Source organism: Myotis yumanensis, unplaced genomic scaffold, assembly GCF_028538775.1.
Source record: "Myotis yumanensis isolate MYYU_CA2020_CCGP unplaced genomic scaffold, mMyoYum1.0.hap1 SCAF_19, whole genome shotgun sequence".
Taxonomy (NCBI): domain Eukaryota; kingdom Metazoa; phylum Chordata; class Mammalia; order Chiroptera; family Vespertilionidae; genus Myotis; species Myotis yumanensis.
The window spans coordinates 6,532,076-6,554,502 of record NW_027223770.1 but is presented as its reverse complement, the minus strand read 5'-3'; the positions used below and the strand labels follow the sequence as shown (position 1 = coordinate 6,554,502).

Sequence of the window (22,427 nt, the reverse complement as noted above, 5' to 3'; positions counted from 1 at the left end):
GAAAGCAGGTCTAATTAAGCAAATTTATTCTATATATAAAAGGCATTGTTGATTTGTGCATGTGTGCTCTCACTGGCACCAATTGCACGTGTGTGTTTCCATCTGTCATTGTCAATTGTGAATTTGGTTGATGCTTCTATTATAGAGAGAGGGCAAATAGCAATGTTAAAACATTTCTTCTAATTAATTTCCTTTCAATGTGCACGAATTCGTGTACCAGGCCACTAGTAATAGAATAGTAACAAATAGCTAATGTGCCTGGTACCATTCTAAGTGCTCCATCGTTGTGAACTAATTTGATCCTCACAAGAGCCCTATGAGGTAGATATTCTCATTGTCCTCAGCTTGCAGATGAGGCACAGAGGGTAAGTGACTTGCCAAGGACACACGGCAGGTAAGTGGCCAGTCTGGGATTTGAACTCCAGCAGTCTAGTTCCAGCACCCCGACTCTGGACTGCTATGCAGTCCTATCTGCCCATCTTTCCCCACCCCTGCCCTCCTCACTCGGTTACCCCAGCTCAGATGGCAGCAGCACTACTCCCTGTGTGGCTAAGGGACAGTCAGAGTCACTCCTCACCAATCCAGGCGCCACACGCCCTCACCTGCCAGGCCCTGCGGTCCAGCATCTTCCCTACTCTGCCCCTGTCGGTCGCAGGGCTGTACATCATTTTATGTTGTTGATCTAGTTTTGTTTTGTTTTGTTTTGTTTTTCCCTTCACTGCGTTCCCTGGGAGACTCTCAAAGGCTACATTCTGCCTCCAAGGGATATAGAAGGGACAGGGCCTGAGCGGGCACCTGGGATTTCCCAAACCCCAGCTTCCGCCTGGTTGGGGGTCGGGGAGACTTTGCATTATTTATTTATTTATCGAGTTCTGCTCAGTTCCACACCCCCCAAGCTGTTGCTCCCCGCTGGGGAAGATGAAAAACGGCTTCAGACAATGGGAGACAAGGTTTGCCACATGGCCCCCTCAGTTTAATTTCCTTTAATTCATTTTATATTGAACCAAATGATACTGTTTGTTTTTAATGGCAAACACTCAGCACGGAGGAGGGGCGGCCAGGCCTCCTCCTGGGGAAATTAGGAACACAGCTGCTATTTAAACTCTCCGGCCACCCCCCTCTCCCCAGCACTGGGCCTTTGCAAATCACTTTCCAGGTTGAAAGATGATACCTTTCACCAGCTCAGATGGTCACAGTGGAGAGAGCTGCCCGCCCCCCTCCACCCCTCTCAGGGTGGCCGCCCATCCCAAGGCCCGCCCTTCTCTGGGAATAAAAGGACCAGGACCCACCAGGCCCAGGGATCCATGGCTGTTCTCGGTGCCTCTACTTCCCTGCCCATCACTGATAATCCTGGGAAGGCACCTGGAACCTCTCCCAGGAGCACAGAGGTTGAGAGCATTCATTCATTCAGCACCTGGGAGCAGCATCCCGGGTCAGTCTGCCTTTTAACCAGGTTCAAGTGCATGTGAAAGCTGGAGAAGCTCCAACAAGAGGACAGGTCTCCCACTCGGGCTGTGAGGTGCCTGGCGGTCCAGGGCGCCTTGGACGCCTGAGATAGGCCAGCATTCTTCCAAAGTCCACTTTGGGCTCAGGGCGGGTGGGGGGGGGGGGGGGCGGGGGCAGAGTCAGTCTAAGTTCCCCGCAGGTCAAGAGAACTTGAATGTGGACACCGGCCCCCTAGGCAAAGGCTGGAGAAATTCACAAGGCTTTGGCCTGGCTTTGACGGGGGCCGAACCATGGTAATTAATGCCCACTTTAGACATTCTAGAGCAGTGGTTCTCACCCTTCTGGCCCTTTAAATACAGTTCCTCATGTTGTGACCCAACCATAAAATTATTTTCGTTGCTACTTCATAACTGTCATGTTGCTACTGTTATGAATCGTCATGTAAATATCTGATATGCAGGATGGTCTTAGGTGACCCCTGTGAAAGGGTCCTTCGACTGCCAAAGGGGTCGCGACCCACAGGTTGAGAACCGCTGTTCTAGAGGCCTCTCCATCCCTCAGAGGCGAGGCTACACCCCTGCCCTCTTGTTCATAGACTGTTAGACCCAACAAGACCTTCCTAGTCTACAGATGAAGAGTCAAGCCCCAAAGTTACCGGTTTCAGGTCTCATGATTTAATCCAGTCATGTGTTGCTTCTACAAATATTTATTGGGCAACAGTAGAGTGCCAGGCATCCTGCCAGGCATGGGAGCTACCCAGACCCAGGGCTTTCCAGCTCAGAGCTCAAGTCCAGCGGGGCTGCAGTAGAGAAGCAGGCACTCCAGGGCCCTCTTGGAGAACAGAGAAGGAGCACTTCACCCAGCCCCCAGCAAAGTCTTCCTAGATAGGGCGACCTCGAGACTGAGTTTTAAAGGATGGGTGGGAGTCAGTCAGGCAAAACGAAGCCAACGGGCATGCCAGGGAGAGGGGACAGTCGGGACCAGAGCACAGAAGTGGGAAACAGTTCGGCGTGTGCGTTTTTCCAGACAACCATTGAGCACCTCCAAGGGTGACGTCTGCCATGCTCATGCTTAGGCACCGTGGCACCTGGCAGGTGTGTGGTTATTCTCAGATGAACAGGTGATTGGTGTGAATTTGCATACGGGCCAAGGCAGGCAGACCCCAGCTCCTGGCTCTCAGACCCACCCAGCCGGACCGTTCCCACCACATTGTGGGGGACGCGGTGGCCACCCCTACTCTGGGTGCTGTGGGGAGTCATTAGCCAGCTGGGCAGTGATTATTTTGCTCTTCTCCAGCTGAATGATGAGGGAGGCAGCCAGGCTCCCTGAGGCGGCCTCAGAGGCAGCCCTCTCCCCGAGTGGGAGCTGGAGTTGTGCTGGGGCGGCCACTCTGCAGGTTCTCTCTTTCGCTGCTGTGGGAGGGGCTGTCCTGTCTCATCTTTCCCCCAGGCGTTCCCCTGTCCCTGGGGGGAAGGAAGGGCCTTGGGACTGAGATTTGACCCAAGGGAGCCCACCGCTTACATTTCCAAACTTTCAGCTTGTCCCTCAGGGTTCCAGAGTTGATTAGAAAGAGTGTGGGCTCCGGAGGCAGGCGCACCCCAGTTTGAACCCTCATTCTGCTCTTTCCATCCGGACTGTCTCTGGCCAGTCACCTCCCCGCTCTGTGCCTCGGTTTCCTCGTCTGTAAAAGCGGTAATGTTGTCGACCTCTCAGGGTTGCAGGGGAGATTTGAGGTGAGCTAAAAATAAATCCAGACAATGCAGATGGAGGTGCATACAGTAGCCCCCCTTATCCACGATTCCCCTTTTTGCCATTTCAGTTACCTGCAGTTGGTGTGGTCCAAAAATATTAAATGGAAAATTCCAGAAATAAACCATCCATAAGTTTTAAATTGTGTGGCGTTCTGAGTAGCATGATGAAATCTTTAGCCATCCTGCTCTGGCCAGCTGGGACGTGAACCATCCTGTCCAGCGTGTCCATGTTGTAGACACTTAGTAGTTGTCTTGGTTATCAGATCCAGACAGAGACCACAGTCACATAACTTTTATTACAGTGTATTAGTATAATGGTTCTATCTTATTATTGTTAAGTTTCTCACGGTGATTAGTTTTTAAATTAAACTGTATCATACGTGTATATGTTAGGAGAAGACATCGTGTACATAGGGTTCGGTGCTGTCCACTGTTCAGGCATCTGCTGGGAGTCTGGGACCGGATGCCCCGTCCGTGGGGTGGGGGCTACTGTAGATGTTTTTCTTTCTGTGCCTTCTCATGACCCTCACGGGTCAGGACTCTGCTGGAGGTTGCAGATTGGGTGTCCGCGATAAAACCAGGCCATGTTGCTCAGCGGCTGAGAACTCATTAAGGCTCGGCAGACTACTGGCTCTTCTTTTCGGGGTCCCCAAGTGCCAAGGTCAGACCTACTGACCTGCCTGTGCCCGGCCCTGGGCTGGGTCCCGAGCGGTCTAGGTTTGGATCTGGCTTGGCCACTCGCTGTGTGTCCTCAGGGAAGTGAGTTCATGGCTCCGAGCTTCCATGGCCACGTCTGTGTATGGAACTCTAGGTAACATTACCTGTGGCAAGGAGGCGGCCAGTGAGAGGCGAACGGGGTCATGGGTGTAGACGGCTAGCACAGGGTGTTCGGTGCCTACTAAATCTTTGCTGTAAGGACAAGCCCTTTCCTGCCTTCAAGGGACTGAGAGAGAGGTGGGGGAGAGAGACACACAAAAGCACATGTCCCCAACCTCTGCTCCCTTCATCCAACCCTCCTGGCTCCCTCTGCCCAGGACTCTGGTGATCACCTTAGCCCCACCCACATAATCCAAGATAATCTCCCCATCTCAAAGTCCTTGTCGTGTTTTTTTTTAATATATATTTTATTAATTTTTTTACAGAGAGGAAGGGAGAAGGATAGAGAGTTAGAAACACCGATGAGAGAGAAACAACGATCAGCTGCCTCCTGCACACCCCCCACTGGGGATGTGCCCGCAACCAAGGTACATGCCCTTGACCGGAATCGAACCTGGGACCCTTCGGCCTGCAGGCTGACACTCTATCCACTGAGCCAAACCGATTAGGGCTCAAAGTCCTTGTCTCAGTCACACCTGCACGTGCACAAGATTCAACGTGTGCCATGTAACATATTCACAGGTTCCGGGATTAGGATGTGGACATCTTTAGGAGGTCATTATTCAGCCTACCACATTCCCCACTTCACAGATGAGGAAACTGAGGCCCAAATACTAATGTACTTGGGCAAAGCCACCCTCCCAGGAAAAGGACAGACTTGTAAGTGGGGGCCCTGGCTGTCTAGCTCCAAGTCGCGGGCTCTAGGCCGAGAGGAAAGGAGGCGCCTTCCGCCCCTCTCCCTCGCACCCAAGCCCCAGTGCTTCAGGAGACAGGCAGGTTTGGATGGTTGTGGCCGAGCATTTGTGCCTAAGATTGAAGCTGACATCGGGACAGATAAGCACGTCTATTCACCTGGGACTGGGACAGAGGGAGGAGGCCGCCTTCCTGCAGCTAACAGGGTCCCAGGCCACTTCGGGCTTAATCATCAGCCCCTTATAATTAGGCCTCTCCTGGGTCCAGGGGAGCAGGGCCCTGTTGGTAAAGGAAGCTCCTGATGTGCCTGTTGCTGGGGCACGTGGCCTGGGTCCTCTCGTGCATCGGGCCGAGGCCCTGGAAACTGGCGCCGGACTGCTGCTGAGGGCAGATTCCTCACAGCTGGGGACGCCTGAGGGGCCCAGCCTGGCCCCAAGGGCTCTGTCAGCTGGTCCCTAGGGCCTCAGCGCCAGAGGCTAATCCCAGCTAATGGCATGCTCTCCGGTCTCCTCCTGATCCTGGGCATGGATGCTAGGAGAGCAGAAAGAGGACCTTTACAGGAAATTGGGAGTGGGAGGGAGAGGATGGCAGGTTTTTCACCGACTCTGGTCTTCAAACTTGAGTATCCAGCCCAGCTGTGGTGGCTCCGTGGCTGAGCGTCAATCTATGAACCAGGAGATCATGGTTCAATTCCTGGTCAGGGCACATGCCCATGTCATGGGCTCGATGAAATTCTCTGAAACTGAGCCTCATTGACACATTGGGGGTACTAATTGGCCCCTGACTCATGGAGTTGTTATAATCAATTTTAAAAAGTGGGCAAGCAGCCCTAGCCAGTTGCTCAGTGGTTAGAGCAACAGCCCGAGGACTGAAGGGTTGCAGGTTCGATTCTGGCGAAGGGCATACGTGCATACGATCCCCAGCCTAGGTCGAGGTATGTGTGGGAGGCAACCAATTGATGTGTCTCTCTCACATCGATGTTTCTGCCTGTCTCTACTCCTCCCTTCCACTCTCTCTAAAAATTAATGGAAAAAATATCCTCAAGCAAGGATTAATAACAACAACCACAAAAAAAATGGGCAAGCAAATTTTCAACTTGTGTTTATTTTTTAATAACAAGTGATGGCCCTAGCTGGTTAGGCTCAATGGATAAAGTGTTGGCCTACAGACCAAAGGGCCCCAAGTTCGATTCCAGTCAAGGGCATGTACCTCGGTTGCAGACTCCTCCCTGGCCCCAACCCTGGTCAGGGCTCGTGCAGGAGGCAACCAATCGATGTGTTTCTCTCACATCAATGTTTCTCTCTGTCTGTCCCTCTTTCACTCTCTCTAGAAATCAATGGGAAAATATCCTCTTGTGAGGATGAAAACAAAACACACATACACAAAAATAAAAAACACAAGGGATGTATTTAAAAAATTATATTAACCAATACTCATATACCCAGCTTAAAAAGTAGAAAATTAATAGTGTCTGAGTTCCAGCCATCTCCCTTCCTCTCTTTGCTCCTAAGAAACCACGGAGTTTTTGTGGTTTCCATTCCCTTATCTTCCTTGAGTCTGCTTTTTGTAGTTTTTACATCTCCTTCCTTGCTGAGCTGTTATTAAAAACCAGAGTGGGCATAAGCATGTATAACCTCCTCCCGTCCACACCTAATTTCCTAGTGATCTAGTTCCTCCTTCTGCCCTCTCCTCTGTTACCAAGCAGAGACACCGCTGGTTGGGAAACCAGTACATTAAGCTGGTCAGTACTACAATAAACTTAAAATTAACAGGCTCTGCCCGGCCAGTATGGCTCAGTTGGTTGAGGATCATCCCATGTACCAGGAGGTCCCTGGTTCGATCCCTGGTCAGGGCACAGGCCTGGGTTGCAGGCTCAATCCCCCATGGGGGTGTGCAGGAGGCAGACGGTCAATGATTCTCTCAATGTTTCTCTCTCTCTCCCTCTCCCTCCCTCTATCTCTAAAATCTATGAAAACATTTATTTAAAAATCAGTAGGCTCTGAGTGAGCACAAGAGGGATGTTACTGAAAGGTACAGGTACCAACAGGCTTAGACTTCCTAGAAAGTATGGATGGAATAAGCCCAAGCTTCATGCTCAAACAAACTTGGGTTCGAGTATCAGCACTGCCCACCAGCCTAAGCCACTAATTCTCTGCATTCACTCCAAAAATATTTCATTGTCTACTGTATGTGACCAGCACTGCATAGGTGTGGGATGCAGTGGTGAATGAAACAGACAGGGTCCCTGCTTCCATGTTGTTGGGTAGATCACATTAAATAAATAAACATACATACCAATTCAAATTGTGATAAGCACCAGGCAAGAAAGTAAACCAATTCATGGAGGACTGACTCATTTAAGGCAATGGGAACGGCTTTCTCTGTGGAAATATTTGAGTTGACACTTGGTCTTCCTTGCCACCTGACTTTGGTTAAAATAAATTCAGGTTTCTCATCCGCAAAAGGGGACTGGAAATGACCCCTTTGCCCTTGTTAATAGGCCCTGACTCAGTGCCTGGCTCATCTCAGCCGCTCAGTAATGTCATTTCCCTCCCTCCCTATCGGCCCTGGACGTGCGTGTGGCTAGAGGAGCCGAGTTAATGAGCAGTTAGTAAGTGATGGAGAACCTGCTGCTGGCAAGTGGGCCGTGAAGCTCTCTAAGAGGGTCTCACCAGCCCTCTTTGACGGCTGTTGATGGCTGACCCTAAAGGAGGGAGAGGGGAGACAGGGTATATTGTCTGCTGCCAACAGGAAGCCTTCATAGTTTTCTGGAGAAGGGGGTGTAGAGTAATAGAAAGGCTGTGCTGTACAATCAAATCCCAGCAAATCATTTCACCTCTCTACACCTCCTGTAAACTAATCCGTGTCTTACCTCTCCCGTGGGTTTGTCATGTGGAACAGTAACTTTTCATGTAAATTGCTCAGCATATCATGGGCCCCCAACAAGCATGGGCCACTCCCACTGTGCCCTTCAGAACAGGGAGAGACTGGGAGAAAGGTGCAAAGGTGTGGGGTACAGCCAGGGGGGCAAAGAAAGGGGTCAAAGGGCCAGTTCACACCCTCTGGGTTCAAGTCCTTGCTCCATTCTTTCCTCCCTGGGGAGCCTGGGCAGGTCCCTGAGCCTCAGTTCCCTAGTCTGTAAGACAGCTGAGAATAGGACTGCCTTCGCCGCCTGTGAAATCATGCAGGCAGGTCACCTCCCGCGGCCCCTGACCTCAGGCCAGGGGAACTGATGCGGTCACTCTCTGCTGGACACGTGGCCTTAGGGGGGAAATGTTCAAATAAGAGGGTGAATGAAGATGGGTCCAAAGAATGGAAAAGGCAGCTTTGCCATTTACAATCAGCGGCCTCCTTTGTCCGTGGAGGCCGGAGGGCCGCGCGGGACCTATGCTGGGTACCAGCGCGGGGGTCTCCCCGAGGCCCTGGCCCGGAGCTGGCCGCCCGCAGCCCGCAGCCCGAGCGGCCGGGGGAACGGGACTGTGACCTCATCGGCAGGCGCCGTCCCGCGGGGCCATGAGATCATGAGATGCCGGCGCTCGCCGCGGAGTCGATTTGTTGGGAGCGCGGGGACAGCCGGCCGCCCGCCACGGTGATCTCATCCAGGCCCGGGGGAGGGGGAGGTAGGCAGCCCGGCCCGCCCGCACCTCCCGGAGGGAGATTAATGGCCCCCGCCTATCGGTGACGTCACCGGCAGCGCCCGTTGCCAGGTAACAAGCGGCCGCCTGCCTCTGGCCCCGCCCCCGCCTGCCCCGCCCCCCACCTGCTGTACTGTCAGCCGCTATCCTTCCTGGCTCGCTCTTCTCTTTCCTTTTTTTTTTTTTTATATTGAGGTATACATTGCAGTGTTCTAATTATAAATATATAAGATCGGTGAATATTTACCAATGTATGTCCATATGTTCCAAGATAAGCGTGTCCTCCAATAAAATATAATGCCAGCCACATAGGCAGTTTACAATGTTGTAGTAGCCACATTAAACAAGTAAAAGGGAACAGGTGGCATTAATTTTAAGAATATGTTTTATTTACCCCAGTATGTCCAAAGTATTATCATTTCAGCATGTAATCAAGATTAAGCATTTTAATGAGGTATTTTACCTTTTTGTTATTGTTTTTCTAAGACTTTGAAATTCCCTGTGTATTTTATACTTTTAGTACATCTCGATTGGGATTTAGTCACATTTCAAGTGTTCAGTAGCCATGTGATGAATGACTATTGTATTGGGCAGTGCAGATATAGAACATTCTAGTATCTAGAAGGTCAGTACCGCTCTGGTCAGTACCTCTGCCAAGAGTACCCATTATTCTGAATTTTCTCACCTCTCCTCAGTTCTCTCCCCCAACACACACCTGTATCTTGACTTTCTTTCTCCCCACATCTCACTTAATCTCCTAGTCTCCCTTTAACTGCCCGCGGTGGCTGGAAGCACGAGATGGGAAGTCAGACTGGACTTACGTCCTATACCACCTGCCTTGCCTCTGTGAGCCTCTTATTCTCGCCCGTAAACTGGAGCTCATAACATTGTCCGTCTCCTAGGGCAGTCGGAGCTGGGGGCAGCACGCAGGTGTCACACAGAGAACTTTCATGAGCGAACTGTGAGCCCGCCCTAGTTCTCTTTCCCTGCGTCTCCCACACTCCATTCCTCTCTCCCATGCGTCTGTTGAGCTTTCTCATCTGAAATATGGGAATGATCACAACTACCCCACCAGGGGAGCATTTGATATGCAATCCCTGGCCCTGGTGAGTGACCATAAAGAGATGACTTTCTTCTTTCCTCTCCTCCTGGTCCCCCTCTTTGCCAGGTTTCTCACTCCTGGGTGCCCTTTTTCTTCTGGCTTTTACCTCTGTCATCTCTCTCCTCTCTGCCTACATTTCCTTTTCCCTTTCTTGTGTCTCTCTCTTTCCCTCCCTGCCTGAATTCCTCCAGCCTTCTATTTCCAGACCCCTGGACGCTTCCTCCCACCACTCCTGGCCACACTGCTGTGAAGTCGGTTGTTCAGCTCCCCAGCCCCAGCCTTCCCAACTTGGAGACCGCGATTGGCCCTGCCCCTCAGCTGATGGGCGCAGCACTGGAGAGCCGCTGCCCAGCTGTTTTGTTCTGAAGGGCTCTGTCAGCTGCAGTCCCCCGCAGCCTCCAATCATAACAGACCAGCAGGCCGCCTTCCCAGGAAAACAAGTCTTTGTTTTCGGCCCCTTGCTCCAGCCCAGCCCTCCTTTTCGGAGCTGGAAGTGTGGCCCCGTCCCCTGTGGCGGTGGGAGAAAAGCAAATGAGGGAAACGCACCCGGGGGGCTGGAAGGCAGTTCCTGCACATTCAACCTAGGGCTTTGCAATGACAACTCCCTTTGTTTCTGTAATTTGGTTCAAGGAAACTTTCTGACCTCCTTTTCTTGGGGGAACTGCCTCACCCTCTCCCTGTGATTCTGATGAGGCTGTCAGTCACGGTGCCCCGCCCACACCTGTGGCCATGTGACCAGGCCCGGCCACCGACCAGTCATAGAACCCCTTGGCTGCGTTTGGTTACAAGGGTGGAGGCTTGACTCCAGTAGTTTGGTTAAAGGGCCCAAGGAGAAACAGGGCCCTTTAACCAAACTTGTTATGTTGGAGGTCAAGCCATAAGGGTGTTGGCTTGAAGCTTGCCAGTGGTCATCTTTCCTACCACATATAGGTGGATCCAGCACTTTCTAGCCATGTCACCTAGGACAGGTTACCTGCCGTCTGTGTGCCTCGGTTTCCTCATCTGTAAAATGGAAGCATTAATAGCACTTCCTCAAAGTGTTGAGCGCAGAGTGGTGCCTAGCACACAGTAAGTTATCATCACCATCATGATTGTGACCGGGAGAGCGCCTGCCCTTGGCAGGAGAGAAGGAAGCTTAGACAGGAAAAGGAGCAGAGACAACCTGAGCTGAGAGATGCGGGCAAGGAGGAGAGATAGAAAGACTAAAATGGCATCTAGATGCAGGCAAAGCTATATAAATATTCATTGTTAATCTTGATGCGGAAATAATATTCCCTTCCTGTCTTTCCATTCTTTATCCATTCACTTGGCTAACAACGATCTGATTATGTCTCCCCGCCCTGGCTCCTCACCCCCATACTTCAAATCATCTTTCCCATCTAGGTGCATTCTCAAAAATTCTCCTTCTCTGTTCATTTTGTCTATTTCTCAGCATCACACTCTCGTTCATGTACCACCCGCTTCCAGAGTCAGCCCCCTGTTATTTCCTTGTTTCCCGTTTCACTTTTTGTCCCACCCCCCAAGCTAGCAGTGAGGAAGTCAGGATAGAATCTGCCTTCTGCCTTGACTGCTCCCGCCCCCTTCATCAGAACCCCAGCGTATAGAGAACTCTGGGTGCCCCAGCCCCATCCCCCTTCACGGGTGGCCGGGAGGCCAGGCAGCTCCTAATCGGATTGCTTTCCTTGTTCTCTGACACCCCGGGGACCACACATTCCATTTGGTGGTCATCAGAAATAACATTCTTAAGAAACCTGGAATTATAAAACTGCTTAATTAGGGAGAGATGGTTTCACTGGGATATGCCCAGTTTTCCCCGGTGGTTTTATCTCCTTTTCCAAGTGCCCCCCCACCCCCACCCCCCCGCCCCCGGCGGCTAATTGCTACCTTCAGCATGATGCTACACAGGCAGTCACTCCCTTTACTTGCTGTGACATTGCTGCTGGCTTATAAAGAGACATTCTCTCTTTGATGTTCCAACTCTCCTTCATCAGCAAACTCTAGGACAGCGGTTCTCAACCTGTGGGTCGCCAACCTGTGGGTCGGGACCCCTTTGGGAGTCGAACGACCCTTTCACAGGGGTCGCCTAAGACCATCGGAAAACACATAATTACATATTGTTTTTGTGACTAATCACTGTGCTTTAATTATGTTCAATTTGTAACAATGAAAATACATCCTGCATATCAGATACTTACATTACGATTCATAGCAGTAGCAAAATTACAGTTATGAGGTAGCAACGAAAATAATTTTATGGTTGGGGGGTCACCACAACATGAGGAACTGTATTAAAGGGTTGCGGCATTAGGAAGGTGGAGAACCACTGCTCTAGGAGGTTGATGCGAGTAATGAGGGTAGGATCTTCAGCTTCAGAGGTCCCCAGTTACTAAATGAGCACCTACTATGTGTTAGATGTCGGGGATACAACTAGGAGCCAGGTTATCTTTACCATTATGGGGCTCATGGTCCAGTGGGAAAGACAGATAGGAAAATCAATTTTTAAATATTGTGAAAAGCACTCTAAAGGAATGATTTAAGGGTGTAATAAGAGCGCCTAATTTAATTAAGGAGTTGGGAAAGGCTTCTCATGGCTGAGACCCAAAAGAGGAACAGGTGTTCGCTCAGCAAAGAACAGGGGACCAGTATGCCATCTGCAGAGGAAGAGCTGGGTCTGTATAGAGAAGTCACTGACAGAAGGGCCAAAATGCTGGTACCTGAGCCTGCTCTGAAATTCTGGGGATGTATTGGAGTCCCTGTCATCAGTAATGGAAGGAACAGAGGGAGGGAGGGAGAGAGGGAGGGAGGGAGGGAGGGAGGGAGGGAACATGCGGTAGTTGAGAGCACTGAGGGGAGCATGGGGCAGCTGAGGTTGGTGGTGCAGGAAAACAGAGCTCACAGCCTGGGTATTCTGCAGAGCCTGGAGCCTGCTGTCAGGGTGTGGGCAGCCCTAGGCGTCCCTGGGCTGCTGCGCCATTGCCCCAACCTCCATCGCACCTTTGGCACGTCAGACATGATGGCCCTGCCCCACATCTCTGCTCCGTGGTCACCACCACCCTCCCACAGGCTCCAGAGGGAAACCCGCATTCCCCTCCAGGGGATGTTTCTGGGAGTCAGGGGCTGGTGGGAGTCCAGGGGGGAAAGGAGGCCCCCAAGGAAATGACCTCACTATGGGGAGGCAGCCAAACAATCACAGAGATGCCCTTCCTTGGTCCTTAGCAGAAGCGGGCACATCCGTTTCAAGGGGTCCCCTTCTGTGTGTGTCCAGTGCCCAGCCCATCAGGACAGAATATAACAGGGTGGCCATAAAGTTCACACCCTGCACACCGTCCATTAGTTGGATACACAACATGTTTTTATAACTTTTTCTCCCCCCTCTCATTTAAATATATCACATGATCAGTACCAAGAAAAAAAAAAATGGAGAAGACAGAAAAACAAGGAAAATTAGTGTTTCTATATACCGTATTTTTTCTACTTAGAACTCTATGAGCATTTCCCTGAGTCAATAGATAGTCATGGCCAAGATGACGTCTTTTTTATTTTGAAATACTTTTAGACTTGAAAGTTGCAAAGATAGTAGAGTTGTTATATCCTTCGCCCAGCTTCCCCTAACATTAACATGTAATAGAACCAGGTTACAGTTAGCAACGCCAGGAAATTTACATGGGTACCTTTACTATTAACTAAACTGCAGACCTTACTCAGATTTTACCAACTGTCTCGTTTTCCTAACTCCAGGATCAAATCCAAGATCCCACGTTGCATTTATTTTGTCTCCTTAATCCTCTTCGATCTGAGAGTTCCTTGGTCTTTTCTTTGTCTTTTGTGACCTTGACATTTTTGAAGAGGCTGGACAGTTACTCTGCAGAATGTCCCTCAATTTGGATTTGTCTCTTGTTTCCTCATGATTCTATTGAGGTTATGAATTTGTTTTTTATCAGAAGTGATGCTGTTTCCTTCCCAGTGCATCCTATCAAGGGATTTAGGTTGTCCATTTGATTTATTACTGGGGGCGTTAACCTTGATTACTTAGTGAATGTGCTGTGTGCTGGGTTTCTTCACTGTGAAGGACCTGTTTTTCAGGGTAATATTTGAATGGCTGTTGGCTTTGCATCGTAGCTCTCTGCTGTAATCAGACCCTCATTTAGAGTGTAACTGGTTTGGGTTTGTACTGTTACAAAGAATGGTACACTGACCATTCCTACTGGCACATCGCAGCACACATCTGTAATTATTCTTAGGGTCAATTCCTAGAAGTAGAATTGTTAGAGCAAAGACTATTGACATTTTTGTAAAGGCTAGGCATGCCTGGGGCAGGGCTATTTGTTTGTGTCTATGTTCGTTCTTCCGTTTGTTTCAATCCATTTTATTGAGGTATAATTTAAATACAGTAAAGCGCACAGATTTGAAGCTCTATTTCAATGAGTCCTGCCAAATATAGACATCCGTGTAACCACCATCCCAGTCACGAGAGAAAAGATTTCTATCGCTCCCCAAAGTTCCCTCGTGCCCCTTGCAGTCAGTCCTCCCCCCACTCACCCCAGGCAACCACTGACCTGATTTCTATCACGGCAGGTTAGTGTTACCTACTCTAGGATGGTCGATAAATCAGAATTATACAGTATGTCCTCTTGTATAACTGTCTCCTTTGATTCAACCTAATGCCTGTGACATTCAACCATGTTGTATGTATCAGCCATTTGTTCATGTTTATTGCTGAGTAATACCCTGTTGTATAAATACACCACAATCTGTTTATCTGCTCTCCCACTGATGGACATTTGGGCTGTCTCCAGGTTGGGGATCTTATGAATAAAGCTGCTATGACCATTAGCATACAAATGGACATATGTGCTCATTTCCCTCGGGTACACACCTTAGGAGTGGAATTGCTGGGTCATAAGTAGATGTAAGTTTAACTTTATTAGACAGGACAGGGCGGGGTTATTTTCAGTTCCATTTTAGAGCACAGGTCACCGCAAGCTTGGGGGCCTTGTCCAAGAGCCAAGGGAGGAAGGGAAATAGAATTGTTGAGCACCGCTCTGTGCCCCGCACAATGCTACATGCGTTCCGTGTGCGTCCCCTTTAATCCTCAGAGCAACCTTAGAAGGTGAGAATGGGACTCCCATTCTGTAGATGTGGAAACTGAGGCTCACAGATGTTCAGCAGGATAAGATTCACACCTGGCCCTGCCTGAGTCCCCAAGTCTATGTTCTTTCCCCAGATAGTACCCTGCCTCCTTGGTGACAGCAGATGATGAGCTGGGAAGGAGAGCACATGTCTTACCCCCGTCCACCTCTTGGCCTGCCCTAACCTGCCTCCTGCGGTCCATCCTACCCATGCTTCTGAGGGCTGTCCCGTGATGCCTGGGTCAGCCCTTGGAGGTGAGGGTGATCTGTGTGTGGGGCAGGGACTGTGCCCCGACGTGTGGCTTTGAGCCCTCCAAGCCACAGCAGACACCGGGGAGGGACCCCGCTCCAGCTCTCTGCCAAAGGTGTCTGGTTTCTCCCTCCCTGAAACGTGATCCATGGAGCCCTGATCTTCTGGGCTGGTGGGCAGAGGGTGAGGGCAGCGGGCAGGGGCCACGTCTCTCCGGCCATATCTCAGGCCCATTAGGAGCGGGCCTGAGTGCTTTCCAAAGCTGATTAATGGCCTGCCTGTGACCTGGAATGTCATTACTGCCCAGGCTGGGGGCCCCCGCTGGGTCCTTTGGGTCTTTACTGCTAATAATAATTGATGCTTTTTGTGTGGTTGCAGGGAAAGTTCTATCTGGTCATCGAGGAGTTGAGCCAGCTGTTCCGATCGCTGGTCCCCATCCAGCTGTGGTACAAATACATCATGGGTGACGACTCCTCCAACAGCCACTTTCTGGGAGGGGTCCTGATGATCCTCTACAGCCTCTGCAAGGTGAGGTGGCGGGGGTTGGCGGGCTGGAGGGTGGGCCTACGGAGGCCCCGTTCACTCGCTGCCCCTGAGGGCCAGGGGGAGCTTGGAATGATCCCCTAATCTCTCTCTTAAATTGAGGGAAAATTCACACAACGTAAAATTCAGTGACATGTAGCAGATTCACAGTGTTGTGCAACCACCACCTCTGTCTGGTTCCAAAACATTTTCATCCCCAAAAGGGAACCCTGTACCCAGGAAGCAGTCGCTCCCCATTCCTGTACCCTCCTCACCCCCAGCCCCAGCCCCTGGAATCACTAGTCTTTCTATCTGTGTGGATGTGCCTGTTCCAGACACTTTATATAAAGGGAGTCACACAATGTGTGACCTTGTGTCTCTGGCTTCTCTCACTGAGCAGCATGTTACCAAGATTCCCCCACACTGCGGCCTGTCAGGACTTCATTTCTTTTCATGGTTAAATCCACCCTAATTTATTTTCTTCTCTTTTGTAATCCTCACCCAAGGATATTTTTTCCATTGATTTTAGACAGAGTGGAAGGGAGGAAGGAGGGAGGGAGGGAGGGAGGGAGAAAGAGAGAGAGAGAGAGAGAGAGAGAGAGAGAGACATCAACCTGAGAGATGTACATCGATTGGTTGCCTCCTGTTCTCGCTCCAACTGGGGCTGAGGATTGAGCCTGAAACCGAGGCATGTGCCCCTGCCTGGGAATCGAACCTGCGACACTTTAGTCGGTGGGCCAGCGCTCGAACCACTGAGCCAAACCGGCCAGGGCCACCCTCATTTCTTGTCCATAAAACTCACCACAGGCTAGCCTTTCACAGAATCTTCACAGCTCTTCAGAGTACGTACCACCATTGCTCTTATTTTACCGGCGAGGAAGCTGAGGCTCAGAGGGAAGTAACTTTCCAGGGTCGCTCAGCCAGAGATAACAGCATGAGTGTCCACCCCAGGCAGCCTGCGTCCAAACCATGCCACTCTTAACCCACAGAACTCACTGTCCCTGAATGCACTTTCTGTTCCTGCTAAATGGTACACCGTCAGCTCTGCAGATCAGTATGAGGTCCTTCCCTTCTCATCATTAGTACAAATCAGTTTCCCCCTCACAATAAGCACATCCTCCTCTTTCTTTGACCTTGGAGAATCCTGGGGAAATGCTTGTGTTCTTCTCGGTCCTTCTTCCCAGCAGGACTAGCCAAGCAGTGCAGGCTGTGTCAGCCCATGGGGCTTATTTAGCCTACTGATCCTGATCAACTGGAAGTGGCTGACTGGAATGCTAGATGGAGGATTATCGACTCTGGCTGGGCTCAGATGAAGAGTGTTGTGATCGATTAGCAATGCCTGCCCTGGGCTTGGGAGAGGAAAAGGCAGTGTGCATGCCTTGTGTTTGCTCTCCTGGCCCAGGGACAGGGGAGGCTGTTGATGGAAGGCAGGAAGTCCAAAGCTAAGCAGAACTGGTGGGAAGGGGGAGTTTCAGATGGGAGGAAGTGCCATGAAAATGCTCAGAGGCAAAGATGAGGAGGGCAGCGGGGGCGGCTCGGGAGTGGTAAGCGAGATCCTGTACAATCCTGGGATGCTTTTCAACCATCACCCTGCTCTCCTTTCAGTCCTTCGACATCTGTGGCCGCGTGGGTGGAGTCAGGAAAGCCCTGAAGCTTCTTTGTACCTCGCAGGTGAGTTGGCTTTATGTGGTCCTGGCCAAAGTCACAGGAACTAGGAGCCAAGAGCCAGAAACAGGTCTCAGTGTGCTTCTCGGGGTCCACAGCTGTGTTTCTCTCTCTCTCCCCTCCCACAAACAGAATTACGGAGTCCGGGCCACTGGGCAGCAGTGCACAGAGGCTGGTGATATCTGTGCCATCTGCCAGGCCGAGTTCCGGGAGCCTCTGATCCTTATGTGCCAGGTGAGCAGGGCCGGGCAGGGGCATCAGAGGCTGAGGCTGGGGGACCGGCAGGCCCTGCCCCAGGCAGAAGTCTCAAGTGCCTTTCCCTTGACCAAACCTTGAGGCTCTGGGATGGGTCTTTGAGAACAGTGTGGTCCAGACTGGAGTCAGATCTGGGTTCCGATCTCAGCTCTGTCTCTCATTAGTTGGGGCACCTGGAGGAGGTTACTTCACCTCTCTGAACCTCAGTTTCAATGTCGAAAATGAAAAATTCACTAAGGCATAGTGTCAGAATATCGTGATTGTGAAACCCAGCAGCACTCTGGACCCTAGGTGGGTCATTCCATCTCCCCGAGCCTTGCTTTTTCTCATTTACAAATTGGGTATCACAATAACATCTACTTTGTAGAGCTAATATTACGATTAAATAAGATCATCTCTGGAAAGAACTAAATTTGAATTATTTAGTCATAGAAGTTGTTCATATATATAATTATTATAATTAGATTTACCATTTGTTTTTATTATGATTACTTGTGGGTCACCAACCTATAGCAGTAAGTACTGGTTAGTCCCTTTAATTTCCTATGTGTATCCCCTCTCCTCCTCCTCCTCCTCCTCCTCCTCCATCCTCCTCCTCCTGACATCAGGGCGAAGATGTCAATTCAGCAAATGTGTATGAGTCAAGCATCCTATCAGACACCAGGGAGGGGAGGCAGAGGGCATACAGACCCTGTCCCCTGCTCTGGAAGCTCGCGGTCCCTTGGGGAGACAGACACATACATAAATAACTATGAAACAAGGCAGGCGGTGATAAGTGCTGTGTAAGAGAGATTCATGCAGCGTCCCCGGGGACCAGGACAGATAGCGATGAGCTCGAGGTTGGAAAGGCCTCGGGGAGGAGGCATCGCCTGCAGACGAGAAGGAATCGAGAGCATATGGCTCCTCCCCACCGCCACCTTCCGGGGGTGAGAAGACAGGAGGGGGGGGTCTTTTTTTGGCATCAGCAAAAATTTTTTGTTTTTGCTTTTGATTTTGGGGGATTATAGCTGGTTTGTTTTTTTGTTTTTCATTCATTGTATTTATTTTAAAATTGAGAATATATTTGCATGATCCAAAATCTGACTGCAGAATTCATGAGTGAGGAGTCATGACAACTGAATGCCATGTGGGACCCGGGCTGGGTCCTGGCACAGAGAAAGGGCATGGGTGGGAAAGGCAGTCTGACAAACTCCTGATCAGGCCTGGCGTGTAGTCCATGGTCACGCGTCTGTGTGGGTTTCTTCACTTCGACAAGTGCACTGTGGAGACGCAAGGTAACATTAGGGGAAACGGAAACTGGGTGAGGGGTATGTGAGCACTTCCTCTACTCGCTGCAACTTGTCTGTTAGTGTAAAATTATTCCAAAATAAAAAGCTGCATTAAACAATGTTTTAAAGATGGAAAAAGGAAAGTGGTTGCAGGCTCCTGCCCTTGTCCCCAGCTCCCCAGTCCCCTAAACACCCCCACAGGCAATTATTGTTACCCGTTTCCTTTCTGTCTTTTCAGAGATGCTTTGTAAGCGCATATAGATACACTGAACACGTCTTTTTCAAAATGACATAAGTTGCAGCATATTCTACCCAAGCTGCATCCTGCATCTTCCCTTTTTGACTTGATACTCTGTCGTAAGAAATTGCCCCGTATTTGCCTATCATCCTGCTTTTCGGATAGACCCTAGTTTGTTTAACCGTTCTCCTCTGGGTGTGCATTGAGTAGCTGATAATCTTTTGTTATTACAAACTAGAGGCCTGGTGCATGAAATTCGTGCACTGGAAGGTGGGTCCCTCAGCCCAGCCTGCACCCTCTCCAATCTGGGACCCCTGAGGGATGTCTGACTGCTGGTTTAGATCCGATCCCTGTGGGATCAGGCCTAAACCAGCAGTCGGGCATCCCTCTCACAATCCAGGACTGCTGGCTCCCAACCGCTCGCCTGCCTGCCTGCCTGCCTGATTGCCCCTAACCGTTTCTACCTGCCAGCCTGATCACCCCCTAACCACTCCCCTGCCAGCCTTATTGATGCCTAACTGCTCCCCTGCCGGCCCGTTCGCCCCCAACTGCCCTCCCCTGCCAGCCTTCTTGTGGTGACCATGTTGTGACCACATGAGGGTGGCCATCTTTGACTACATGGGGACAGCCATATTGTGTGAGGGCATGACAGTCAATTTGCATATTACTTCTTTATTATATAGGATGTGGCTGCCATGGGAGTTGAGAAATGGGGAGACTTATAGCACTTCCCTGGGCCCATTGTGTTGAGTAAATGAATGAATTCTAGTGAAGCATGTAGAATCACACTGAGGACGTGCTCAGGGTTCAGTAAATATTAGCTCTGCCCTACCTAGTTTTGCTCAGTGGTTAGAGCATTGGCCCACACTGAAGGGTCCGGGGTTCGATTCCGGTCAAGGGCACATACCTTGGTTGCAGGCTCAATCCCCGGCCCCGGTTGGAGTGTGTGCAGGAGGCAACCAATTTATGTGTCTCTCTCACATCCATGTTTCTCTCTCTCTGTCTCTCCCTCTCCCTTCCACTGTCTAATAATCAATGGGAAAATATATATATCAGCTCTTATTGGCACGCCTTCCATTTCACACATGGGTGAGCTCTTGGCAGGGTAAGTTCCTGGTGGTGGCATCACTAGGGCAGAGGTTATTGCTGCATTGCCCTCCATAAAGAGTGAATCCCAATGCCGATTGTGACTGGACCTCTCGCTCCCCTCCCTGGCCAACTGCTGCGTTATCAAGCCTTTTTTGAGCTTCGCCAATCTGACAGGTGACAAACACTGTCTCAGTGCGTTTTTAATTTGCATTTCCCTAATTATGAGCATCTTTTCACATGCTTCTGAGCCATCTGCATTTCCTTCTTAGTAGCAGCAGTGAGTATTTGGGCCTGATGTCAAGGTGAAAGGCTTCCTTCTTTCTCTCTGGCAATCTCTTTAGGCTGTTTGTCTCTCTCCCATTCTTCTCCTGGTGCCCTGCTGTCTTCCCAGAGCTGGGTTAGAATTCCGGGGAGGAGTTGGACAAGACACCATTGCCCGGGATCAGGAACCACACCACAGCCAGTGGTGGTTGGAGCCCACCAGCATGGCCGGCCAGGTTGAGCACATGGCTCAGGCTTGCTTTGGTGATGAAAGGGCCTTGTTAATTCCCAAATGCATTGAATGTCTGAGTGAAATGTTTCTTAATAAAGGCTTCCCTCACTTTCCTTCCCTAGACTAGTTCGTGCTCTGGATCTGTGGCCTCATAGATCCGTTTTTCCTTCATGGCACTCATCCCAGTTGTCAGCTAGATAGCTAAGTAGGCTACTGGTTGTGTAAGGTCTGTCTCCTCTTTGTCAAATTATAAGCAACTTGAAAGTGGCGACCATGCCTATCTTGTGTAAACGCAGAGTCACAATACTGACTTAGTAAATATTGGGTGGATGGATGGATGGATGGATGGATGGAGTAGATGAAATGGGATGGTTGATTGGGATGGAGATGGATGGTGACCAGGTGCAGGGGTGTGTGAGTGAGTGTGCAAAGATGGGTGGATAGAGTTAAAAGTGTGTGGGTAGCTGGGTGGTTGGGGAAATGGATAGACAGATGGGTAAGGGAATAGGTGAATGGATGGATGGAGGAATAGGTAGGTAGATGGGGAACTAGATGGGTGGCAAGATGGAGAGTCTGATGGATGGATGGATCAAAGGACAGATGGATGAAGAGCCCACTAGGCTAAAGGAAGATCCTGTCTCCCCTTCCAGTCTGGCATCTCGAGACAGAGAATAAACAATTGAACATAATCATAACTATTACTGAATAATCACCAGCACTTACAAAACACTTATTATTGGCCAGGCACTGTTCTAAGTGCCTTCTTTTTTATTTGTTTTTTTTTCCTTTTAAAGAACATTTTGTTAAGACTTTTATATTATTGTCCCTAAACTCTTTATTTTGAACATTTTAAACCTACAGAAAAGTTGAAGGATAGTGCAATGAACACCCTTTTATCCTTCACCTAGATTTACTAACCATTAACATTTTACTGTGTTTGCTTTTCTTGATATAAATTTATCCCCCTAAACCTGTTGAGAATAAGTTGCTGACATCTTGATTCTTCATCCCTAAATATTTCAGCATACATCTCCCAAGAACAAGGACATTCTGTCCCATAACCACAATTCCACTAGCACACATCCCCCAAATTTTAAATTGATATAAAATCCCAATATTCAAATTTCTCCATTTGTCTTCAAAACATCCTTCATAGTTAGGGTTCCCCTTCCCTTCCCCCACCCAGGATCCAATCAAGAATCATATACTGCATTTGATTGTCACGTCTAAGTGCTTTCAATCTTCCTAAGGGAGAGCACTATTGTCCCCATCTTACAGACGAGGAAACTGAGGCACAGGGAGGTTAAGTCACTGGTCCAAGTTAAAGCCAGAAAGTGGCGGAACTTGTTAACGTTTCCAGTATCCCTGTGTTTCTCTTAACCCTTGTGGTCTGTTCTCCACCCAGCTGCCAAAAGGATCTTTTATTTTTTAAAAATTTTTTTTATTATCTTAAGTTTTACATATGTCTCCTTTTTCCCCAATTGACCGCCCCCCCCCGCACCCCCCCCCCCCCCAGCAACCATTCCCACCCCCGGGCAAGCCCCCACCACCCCAGTGTCTGTGTCCATTGGTTATGCTAATATGCATGCATACAAGTCCTTTGGTTGCTCTCTAACTGCCCCCCCCCCCCACCTCCCCTGCCATTTGTCTCTGGGTCTATTTTTGTTTATCAAGTTATGTTGATCATTATATCCCACATATGAGTGAGATCATGTGATATTTATCTTTCTCCGACTGGCTTCCAAAAGGATCTTTTAAAAATTCAAATTGTATCAAGTCACTCCTCTGCTCAGAGCCCTGCCGTGGCTCCCTAATTCTCTCAGAGTAAAAGCCAAAGCCCTCGAAATGGCTCACAAGGCCCTGTACGATCTGCACCGCCTCCATCAACTCTCTGATCTCAGCTCCCCCTCCCACCCACCACACTCCAAGCTCAGCCACACTGTCCTGCTGGTCCTCCAGCACACTGGGCTCACACCTGCCTCAGGGCCTTTGCACGAGCTGTTTCCTCTGCCTGG

The 22,427-nt window shown here is 49.9% G+C and overlaps 1 protein-coding gene across 2 annotated transcripts in view; it reads left to right on the top strand.

Annotated features, from left to right (window-relative positions):
• Nucleotides 1-22,427, top strand: part of RNFT2 (ring finger protein, transmembrane 2) — a 50,731-nt gene that overhangs the window by 26,027 nt on the left and 2,277 nt on the right. For both annotated transcript variants that reach the window (XM_070399741.1, XM_070399742.1), the window contains exons 8-10: nucleotides 15,261-15,410; nucleotides 17,010-17,075; nucleotides 17,202-17,303. In XM_070399741.1, coding sequence (XP_070255842.1) covers nucleotides 15,261-15,410; nucleotides 17,010-17,075; nucleotides 17,202-17,303 — 318 coding nt within the window. The remainder of the gene's footprint in view (nucleotides 1-15,260; nucleotides 15,411-17,009; nucleotides 17,076-17,201; nucleotides 17,304-22,427) is intronic.